At 42.2% G+C, this 11,152-nt stretch overlaps 1 protein-coding gene across 1 annotated transcript; it reads right to left on the bottom strand.

Annotated features, from left to right (window-relative positions):
* Positions 1–961: 961 nt before the first annotated feature.
* BNIP1 (BCL2 interacting protein 1) lies at positions 962–8,926 on the bottom strand. Its single transcript, XM_075276363.1, has 6 exons — positions 8,829–8,926; positions 7,440–7,532; positions 5,149–5,240; positions 4,911–5,012; positions 4,445–4,563; positions 962–3,475 (listed from the first exon to the last, which is right to left on the bottom strand). Exons 1-6 carry the CDS (start codon positions 8,910–8,912, stop codon positions 3,282–3,284), a joined length of 684 nt encoding a protein of 227 aa, XP_075132464.1. The 5' UTR covers positions 8,913–8,926; the 3' UTR covers positions 962–3,281.
* Positions 8,927–11,152: the final 2,226 nt, after the last annotated feature.

Below are 11,152 nucleotides of genomic sequence, written 5' to 3'. Positions count from 1 at the left end.
GCACCCATTATTGCCTGTGGTAAATACAGATTGGGACCGATCAATATTTATGTCAGGGGGCAGCATGAAGTAGCAATATGGATGAATACAGGGGCTTTAGCAGGCGTGGCTTGGCTCTGGGCACAACAAACTTCTAATTTACATATCAATTAAAAGCTGATTTTCTCAGCAATAAGACTGCACTTTAGCACAAAATTGTCTAATAAATAACTTTTTAGGGCAACTGGTCAATTCAATTAAATTAATTTCAGGAAAAATTCACTCCTCTCTAGTTATAAGTCAGGACCGCTGTCTAAATTTGGACTGCCTGCTGTCTGGATCCCTGCCTCCCAGCTCTTTCATTAGGATAGTGGCCAGGAGAAACCTTCAGAAACCTACTGAGTAATAATCTTTAGTGCCCCCACGCTCTGTATAATGTACATCGCACAGTATATTGCCACTAGAGTTGTGCGAGTACTGTTCGGATCAGCCGATCCGAACAGCACGCGCGCATTGAAATCAATGCACGCAGCTGGCACGCGGCGGGTTAAGCGGCCGGCTGCTGTCAAACCGGAAGCACCAGGTGCTTCCATTCATTTCAATGCGTGCGTGCTGTTCGGATTGCAGTACTCGCTCAACTCTAATTGCCACATTTGGAAATATTTTTTCCCAATTTTTCTTGTGTGTCTTATTGTCTGAAAAATACAGTACGTGTTCAGCTGCTGATCTGTAATATGAACATATTGCACCTGGAACCTGATCAGAACAAATGGATCTCCATAAGTCCTAAAGAACGGAACTCCGATCACTGTAGGGTTCTATGGTAATCCTAGTTTCAGTAGATCTATGGGGCTGGAGGTCGTAATGGAGACAATAAAATAAGGTATCAACTCAGAAGACACACATAGTCAATATCATTTATTAGGTACAGTAGTCAGCATGACAAAAATTACGCTCTAAATGATTTCTTGAGAGTCAGGAAACTAAGTTCTAAGTAGAAATAACCGGTCCTTTGGTCACAGGAAGTCTGACCCCATGTCCTTCCATTGGATTGATGCTGGAATATTATGTGTGAATTCATATATATAGAACAGCTTTTCTAGATCATAAATAAATGGTCAGCAAAGGAAAGCTGAAATCAAGACAAATGCTTTCTGCCAGATGAATGAGATGAATACACGATTCACATCTTGTTTTTAACCGGAAGCCGCACTAGTATGTAGTTCCATCATAAGGAGAATTTGCCATAGGAATCTAATTTTCTTCTTTTAACTCCAACTTTACTACTGTCCCATGGAAGCTTTGTAAAAGGTTGGACTGTATAATCCTTAAAAAGCAGAAGCTCCAGACTATTCGCTTTACAGATCACTATGTCACGTATTCTTTTTCCAGTTTTCATTCCTTAGCTGTATTCTAATACTGTATTTGGAAAAAAGATCAAAAAAAGGAAAAACCAACATGGTGTGTAAATCTAATGTTAGATCAGTTGTGCACCAGCATTATAAGTCTTACCAGACCCATAATAATCAAATTGAAGAGTCATACTCACATTATTGATCCCCCCACTACTCCCGGGCCCCCCGCCTACACACAGGAAATGGTACTTAGCCAATGGCTTCTAGAAACAGTGACAAATTTAATTGGTCTGTTCAATGGAGCTCTGTTGTAATAACTGACACAACCCATGGATAGGTGGGGCGCTGTTCTTGCAAATACAACCATGACAAAATAATTGTATCAATCTGTTCAGAGTTTGGTCTTCGACCCTATTTCCAATGGTAAAGGAAACCCGTAAAGTATTTTTTTGACCCCAAATGGGCCTGAGCATATTTAGCATCATTTAATCTCTCTGCTACCATGCCTTTGAATAAATTGTCTGAATTTAAAGAATAAAGTTCTAAAAGTAACACGTTTCTGTACCATGTCTATGGCAGCCTGTAATAAAAGTGTGACCCATCCATAGTATGGCCTATGACAGGCCTAAGAGGCTTCAATAGGCTCCAGGGTGTCATGGAAGCAGATACGACCAAAGCATCTGAGGACTCTGTTCATGGATCCTGCCACCAGAACTCCACTGAGTAAGTGCCATATTTAACACCCCAACATCCACCACAATAGTAGGGATTCATATTTCTGCTACAGCACATAATATTCCATCTTTGTGACAGACTCCCTTCAAACCAAAGTGGCTATACAGTACGTATCGTATAAATGATATAAGTGGTATTCCTATTTCTATTGCGAATGGATCCCATCTGCACACAAGCGAATTTAGAGGGCCATGTACATGAACATCTCTTCATTCACTTCTACGGGACTTACAAAATGAGTTGATCCACATCCTCTCTTCCAATTACTTATGGACACAAATGGGGCCCTGTTGTCAAGTAGACGCAGTACCCAGAGGTGGGACCAGCATCTTTCAGATATTTATGGGAGATCCTACATATATGGCCATAAAATGACAACAGGCAACAAAATATCATTAAAATAAACCTTTTTTAAAATTACTAAAGACCAGAAGCAGAACATAACCCAGCAGAAGAGTATTGTACAAAGGAAAATCAAAAAAAGGAAGATATTTAACATACTTCAGACTTCTCTTTTGTGTATTACACTTCTATGACATTATTATAATCCATATTTCCTCCTATGCTAGCCAATAATAAGGATTAAAGGATCCAAATTGCACATTCATTATGGTACATAAGAGGTATCTATTATGTGACTCGGGTTCTAGCTAGGTTAAGATGGAGTGACTTAGGTTCCTCACTCCATAGTTTGGAGGCAGCTTGCTGCAGCAGAAACCATCCACTCCTGCTATGTATATAAACCCTGCCACCAGCCAAAGACAGAGCTGATGGAGGGACTTTGTTTTCTCTACCAGGTCTCTTGCAGAAATTAGCATACAATATTAAATTGTTATCTTTCACTTTCTTATCCATTTCTAGGTTTAGTGTCCTATTAAGACATCCATAAAAGTAACCAACAAGGTCTGTAAACACGGGGAGACAAAAGTATTATTAATTGAAAATATAAAGCTTGTCTATGACAATCTAGAAGTTTACTTTTTCCATAGCGATCTCTTAAAATTTTCAAAATTTTTGCCGTTTTGGAAAACCCCCAGATTGTGTGACTTGAGGTTTCTGTGCTGCCACATAGTGTGCATGTGTCTCTAAACACGACATGAAGGAGCAATGGTAGAGACGCCGACTCATCTTCTGTGCGTCATCTCCTCCTAAGCAGATCTCCTCTGCCATCCTCATATAAGGTCCTGGACGTGAGTGAGCACATGGCGGCTGCTAGAAAGGAAAAAGCCTTTTCTTCAGGATATAAAGTACAGTGGCTAGGAACAAGGCAAGTGCTAGAAAAATGAGCAGCTTGTCCGTCAGTTCACGACGATTATACTTGGTGATGAGTTTCCGCCCGAGCTGAATTGTTCCAGACATGGATTTGAACTCCTCATTGGCTTCTTGGATAGTTCTAGATGAGGTAGCTGATAAAGAAGAACAAGCAATGTATTAAGCCCAATGTAGCACTGTAGGGTACAGAAAGCCTTAAAGTGGGCCTACTTGTCAATTCTGCTGACTTGCCTGTTTTATTAAATACTTGTATTTCTCAGAAGTATTCTTCAAATTCTGCATTGTGCCAATCCTGTTAGACATTTATGAATAAACTGACAGCTGGGTGTTACAATTTTCCTAGTCAAAGGGGTGTGGCCCTGCATTCTGACTCTGTTAGCACTAACTGGACAGTGTGAGAGGCTGTAGGGACATAGGGTATACCCCCAACTGGTACCACCCCCATGTCAATTTATTCATACATTTCTAAAAGGAATAACAATCCTGCATGTCCGACTTTGTGTCCAGCTAAAAAAAAAAATAGCTTTCCTGCGGACAGGCACTTTTACAAACCCATTCAAGTGAATGAGTTTTAAAGAGGACTGCCGGGTTTCCGTCCCCATCCAGTTTTACCAGGGCTGAAGATGGAAACCTGGTGAAATGCACACACCGGACACCGAGTGCAAGTGTGAGCGAACCCTAAGTCAGCAGGGTGTCCGTGTACTTTTTATATACTGTATAGTGTGGTTATTAAAAACTGCTAAAATACTTGCATGACATATAAGTAACAATACTGGCGTGACATAAAAGTTATGCCCTTAAAATGTCTCAATACATGAACCACAATTCAGAATAAGCCGTTTCTGTGATTAGCTGTGGGCCTGCTCCTAAACCCCCAATACTCTGCTATTAATGTAAGGAAAGTTGCAGATGAACATATAGTATTACAGCCTTTTAGGACAGACTCTGACTTATTTAGAAGTGTCACAAGCTGGGTCCCCCACTATGATATCTATACATGTTTAATGTGTAAAAATGAAAACCCACCGAATTCTACATCAAAGCCACATACTCGTGTTGTTTCTGAATATACCCTAACAATAGCGCCAGCTACTTGGTCGTACCTAGAGTATGCATGGTTACTTCACTCTGCTGAACCTGCTGGGACATCATCCGACTGATACTCATCAGACTCTCCGTAATGCCACTTGCAGACTGAGTCAGGTTTTCTTTTGTTACTTTTCTATTAGGATATAAAAAAGGTGGAAAAATACATTGAATATATTGTCTATCACAGAACGAGAATCAAAAATCTGACACAATTCCATTATGCCTAAACTAGACCTTAAAGTGGTTGTCCAGGCAAAAATAGACACAAAAATTAGTTTTTAAATTGGTTGGGGGCAGTAAAAAAAAACAAAAAAAAAAACAAAACACATCAAACAAACATCATTTTAGGTGAATAAAGTAAGATCACATTGGCTATCGTATGAGCACAACCTCAATGATTTCAGGCTGGGGAGTAATGTTTGATGTGGCTATCTTATATATTTTAACCTTCTCTTTGTCATCAAACTAAAGAAAGCATACCTTTGCCTTGTAGTATCACCTCCGTCAAGAAGTTCATCCTTTTCAGAGTTGTCTATTGCCAGCTTACAAGAAAGATTTGCTTTTCTCCACACAGTCTGATTGCTAGAAAGAAGATGTTGTAAAAGGGATTTATCACAGGGCACATTGTGGGCATTACATTTTCCATGTGTCTAATCGTAATCGCCCAGTCTAGCACTAGTTAATAAAAGATGGAAATTGTAATAATAATAATACAAACCTGAGCATCTGCTTCTTGTGACACTCCATCTCCTTCAATAATGCTTGTTTGTCAGACTCCTTGTCCTGTTCTTTGGCCATTTGCTCCAGATCCTTTTAGGAAATATACAAACCAATACATTTACTCATTGACTTATTTGTGTATACCATAAATGTCTGACAGACATAGGTCCTGTAACCTGCACCTATCTAGTCCAATCATATTGACCGTCAAATCCAGGAGCCAGTGGTAGTTACTAGTGATGAGCGAATAGTAGATTTGAATACCTCGCTCCCATAGGAATGCGTGTTAGCAGCCGGCAAAGATTCACAGTGCTTAACCCCTTGGTGTTCGGCCACTTACCGTATTTTTCGGACTACAAGACGCACCTAGGTTTTAGAGGAGGAAAATAGGGGAAAAAAAATTTTGAAGCAAAAACTGGTAAAATATTTAATATATGGGAGTTGTAGTTTTGCAACAGCTGCAAGGCCACATTGACAGGTGACCCTGCAGCTGTACGGGGATGTATAGGGCGTTTTTTTTTTTGCGGGGCCAGATGTACTTTTTAGTTATACCATTTTGGGGAATGTCTATTTCTTAGATCACCTTGTATTGAAAAAAAAACAGGAGGTGATTTAGAACTTTATTTTATATTTTTATTATATATTTTTAAAGCTGGTTTTTTTTTTTTTTGTTTTTTTTACTATTTTATTCCCCCCCGAGGGCTTGAACCTGCGGTCACTTGATTGCAAGTCCCATAGACGGCAATACAACTGTATTGCCGTCTATGGGACATTCTGTCTATTAGTATTACGGCTGGTCATAGACCCAGCCACAATACTAATACAGCAGTGACAGGCCGGGGAGCCTCATTAGGCTCCTGGCTGCCACCCGAACAGGTCGGCTCCTGCGATATCGCCGCGCAGGAGCCGGCCTGCAACGTCACAGGTACGGGGCCGGTGGGGACCGGCCCCGGGGGAGAAGGGGCCACCGATACTGACCCGGCATCCACTGTACTAGAGGCGGATGCCGGGGAGGGATAGAAGCCATCACAGGTGCCGGGGCCTGAGACATCGCTGCGCTCCTCTGCCCTGCATGAAGCAAACGGCAGGGGGACGGAGAAGCGGAATAGCATCACTCCTTCCGCTGCTGGCTTCATGCAGGGCAGAAGAGCGCAGCGATCAGGCCCCGGCACCTGCATCTATCCCTTACCGGCATCCGTCTCTCTAGTACAGCGGATGCCAGGCGCCACATTCAGACTATAAGACGCACCCTTCTTTTCCCCCCAAATTTTGGGGAAAAAAAGTGCGTCTTATAGTCCGAAAAATACGGTACATGCATTCCTATGGGAGCGAGGTAGACGAATAGTTTCAAATACTATTCACTCATCTCTAGTAGTTACATTGATGGAACTCCATAGAGTTCTTCATCTCATGCACTATCAAATCCTATAAAGTAAAGGCGTCTTGCTAGGCTATCCCACCACTTTATAATCAGTGGACATCCAAACTCTGGGATCTCCACCATCTTGAAAATGGCTGGGCCACTCCTTTCCATGATCAAAATTAGAAGGGGAGACCGAACTAAACCAGCACTGTGTTTCCTTCATTCTTATGATTACTGGAGATCCAAGAAGTTGGATCCCCACCAAAAGTGATGGCATATCATTGTGACATGTATCATATGATGGCAAAATCCCTTTTAAGCCAGGGCCCCACGAGATGGAATCGACGCAATTTGCAGTTTTGGAAATCACAGGATGTCAATTGTACCTACTGAAACACCGCAGTTTCCCCATAGGTAATTGTAGCAGAAAGTCCGCAGAGGAAAACTCTGCAAACTTTCTGTCTAAAGCGCTGCGGGAAGAACTGCGATTTGTTGCTGACGCTGTTTTTCCTGCTTGTTTACTCTGCAGGACATTCCATGGAGCCTTAGCTTTAGGCCCGACAAGATGTCCCGCAGCAAAAAAGTGCTACAGGAAAAACCGTCGCAGTGCTTTAGACAAAGTTTGCAGAGTTTTCCTCCACTGAAGTTCTGTTACAATTACCAATGGGGAAACCTCCAGTGTTTCTGTAGGTATAACTGACATGCTGCAATTTCCAAAACCGTGCCAGTTTTGGAAATTGCGGCATGACAACTCCTCTACAGAGGTTGTGGTTGTCAGGTAATGGACTGGAAAAGGTAAGAACCAGTCAGTAAAAAATGGCTTCGTTGGATAGTCCGTGTTCTCATGGCACAGTAAGGCAGCGGTCACACCATACTATCATCTTCCAGGTTTTGCTTGGATGGATGATAACTGATTCTCATCCTACCTGAATTCTTAACCTCAGCAGACGGAACTTGTCTTTGACTTGTGCATTAAGATCGTTCAGTGTAGTTATCGGACCTGTACATTCCCGGATATCCTGTAAACAGCAGAAATGACCAAAATCCCCATTAGAAACAAATCTGAATCTCAATATGTAAATTCTCGGGGCCTCTTGCCTGGGTTCAAGTTGGAATTCAAGCCAATGCAGAGGACCAGATATTCCCTGGGCTGCAATGTCTTACAGGAGCCCGGTCTTTATTTTATTAAAATTCATCATACAGTGTAGATAGATAGATAGATAGAGATATACATAAATTTGGCAACTAAAAACTGTATTTAGCTCCTACATTTTTCAGTTTGTGTATCAATGGTTCCTAGGTATGTTTTTTTTTTTTTTTTAGAGCGCCGTTCAGGCAGCAAAGATCCACTATGTGTATTGTGAAAGTGGTTACATGATGTAATTGTAATGTGATGTCTGCCATATTAGCTCCTATGGATGAGAGTGCTTTCATAGGCAGCAGGGGGTTGTGAAATAAACAGTTTAGGCAAGCAATGAGCTTATATAAATTCACTACAGGAAAAATGGTGGGCCATATTTGACTTCCGTCAGACGTATATGAGGGAGGATGGTCCGATTTATGCCATTCTGTAGACATACTGAGTAGATTTCATGCATACTAATCTAACCAGAGGGCATATGGATACTGTTTTGACTTGTGTGAAGTTAATAGACCCTTATGAATTCATCAGGGTAATTCACCAGGAGCTCTGGTGTGTACAGCAAATGTAGGGCTCAAACGCAATGTGAACAGAGACTTAGAAATAACTCCACAGTGTCCTGATCCTTAGCACAATACTAGGCAGGTTGGCTTTCCAGGAGTCTAGAATAGACTCCAACCAATGTGGCAGTGAAGATGACATGTAAGCTGAATTGCGCCTAACATTCCCGGCAAATATAACAAAGGAATAGTGGGAGACATTGGAACAAACTGCCTGAAGACTCTCATGACCTGCAAGAAGTGAACAGAGTTGGATACTGGGTGTATCTCAGCATCAGAAGAAGATAATTGGACACTGGGTGTATCTCAGCATCAGATGAAGATAGTTGGACACTGGGTGTATCTCAGCATAGGCTGAAGAGAGTTAGATTCTGGGTGTATCTCAGCATCAGCTGAAGTGATTTGGACAATAGGTGTATCTAAGCATCAGATGACGAGAACGAGAGTTGGATACTGGGTGTATCTCAGCATCAGCTTCCATTCATTACACTGGCAGGAGCTTGTACAGCAGATCAGGACCCCAGGGTGACAGCTGCCGCATGTATAACACTAGAGGCCTGGCAGCCTAGCACAGCCCCACACTGCAGCTACAAGCCCCCGAGCCGGCTCTCTACCTGGATCAGAGCTTTGATCTCCAGATCATACTTCACAATTTCCTGGTGACAGATTTCGACGTGGACATCACGGGTCGTCGCCATATTGCTGATGTTATGCGGCCTACGGAGCGCGATGTGGCACAAAGACAAGAAAACGCGTTCAGTATATTTCCAGCTTTGTGCTCTATCGCCATCTAGTGTGTGATCGCATCAGGTGCAGGTGCACATTTTAAGAGGCCTGAATGTCCATTGTGAGAAGCTTTGTCTGCACCTATCATTAATTTCAGGTTGGTGGAAGTCCGATACCTGTATAATGTGCAGTGGCTGGGCACCGCTATTACAGCTCAGATTCCATTCATCTAAAAGCAAGCTGTGCTGTAATACTGCAACTGGCACTACAGGGGAGAGGATTTATTAAGAGTGTGGATTCTTAAGCAACTCGATCCATTCTCTGACAAGTGCACGACATGGTAGAATTACTAAGGCCTCGTTCACATCTGTGTCGGTAATCCGTTTGGGGAAGTCCGCATGAGGACCCTCCCTCCCCCGAATGGACTACCGAACACATTTGCAAGTGGTGTTCAGTGAAAGCACACGGATCCCATAGACTATAATGGGGTCCATGTGCTTGCCACGAGATCTCTGCACGGAACATGCAGACAGGAAAGTACTTCACAGTCTACTTTCCTATCCGCATGATTCATGCGAGCAGTGCACAGCAAGCACACGGACCCCATTATAGTCTATGGGGTCCATGTGCTTTCACTGTACACCACTTGGAAGTGCGTTCGGTGGTCCATTCGCGGATCCCCATGCGGACTCCCCGAACAGATTACCAAACACAGATGTGAACCAAGGGTCAGGCCCCATTATCTGTTTTTAGAACAATGGAAGTCAGTCTGTTTTTTTTTAAAGTGACAAAGTTTCATGCATGATTTACCAGTATGACCTTCATGCTGGGAACGGGATTACTAGAATAATAGTTATCTATGATGCTGGGAGTCCCTGCCCCAGCAACATACTTTCCTGTACAGAATTCATTGGGTGCAATGCATAAGGTGAAATCTGTGTCATACCTGCAACAATTATGCTGTATATTTTTCACCAAAAACCATACCGCCACCCCAACATTAAACACAATTGGCAATCACAGATATTTTCAGATGACCCTAGATCACCCTGGTCCTATTACTTATTGTAGTGCCCTATACAGTGAGAGGTCACCCAGGACAGGTAAATGATCTGTCACAAAACTGCATTAAATATCATTTCATATGAAATGAGCTATTCACATGACCAATGTATTGATGGTCCATTCTAAAAGACCGGTAAATAGGGCGTCATATTTTTGCCTGTTTTTATGGACACTTCAATAGATTCAAGTCTATCAAGGTTCTGTAAAAACAAGTGCCCCTCACTCTAAGGGCCTCTCTATTAGCCAGATGTCCTTTGTTTCTAGGTTATGAAAACTGATGTGCATTAGAATGAATATGTTGGGCTTAGGCGTTCCTGCTCTTCTCCACCCCCATTTAAACAATATGGCGAGCGTAGAGAGGAACAAGGTTTGTGGCAGATGTGTGGCACAAGCAAAGGGCCTTGCACAAAATGTGCACCACAACATTATCCCTGTCCACCAGAAAACTGGAAGAGAGCATTGTTTAGCAACCCTTTGAAGCTATCCCCAGTGAGAAAAAAAATCACAAAGTAGTGATCTCTTATTATATGGCTTTGTTTGGAGCATCTATCGACAGTTATGTAATGCCCCCCTCAGTACCCTCACATGTTCTGTAATACATTGCGCCACTTGTAATATAATGACCGCCACGGTGCCTTCACGTGTAATATAATGGCCCTCACAGTGCTCCAAATATAATATAATGGCCTCCAAAGTTCCCCCACATATTAATAAAATAGCCCCCACACTCGGTGATGCTTATAGTGGTTGTCTATTTTCAGAGCAATATTAATAGACAAATGTTATTGTTTGTATAATGGAAAGTTCTGCAATATTCCAACATTTTTATTATGAATTCCTCACAGTCTTTTCTACATCTCTGCTTGCTGTCATTCATTCTGCTTACAACCAGTGGGTAGTAATCAGTCCATGATCATGTGATGGACACAGAGGTGCACAGTGCGTTACCAGGCAGATGTCTGATTACTGAGCTGTCCATCTGTGCCCATCACATGACCATGCGCTGTATATCACATGACCATGGACTGATTACTACCCACTGGAAACAAGCAGAATGAATGACAGCAAGAAAAGATCTAGAAAACTGAGGATTTGATACAGAAAGAGTATTTGAACATTGTTCAACTTTTTATTATACAAACAATAA

This window comes from Leptodactylus fuscus, chromosome 5 (genome assembly GCF_031893055.1).
Source record: "Leptodactylus fuscus isolate aLepFus1 chromosome 5, aLepFus1.hap2, whole genome shotgun sequence".
NCBI classification, from domain to species: domain Eukaryota; kingdom Metazoa; phylum Chordata; class Amphibia; order Anura; family Leptodactylidae; genus Leptodactylus; species Leptodactylus fuscus.
The sequence above is the reverse complement of the archived record's forward strand: the minus strand, read 5'-3'. Positions and strand labels throughout refer to the sequence as shown.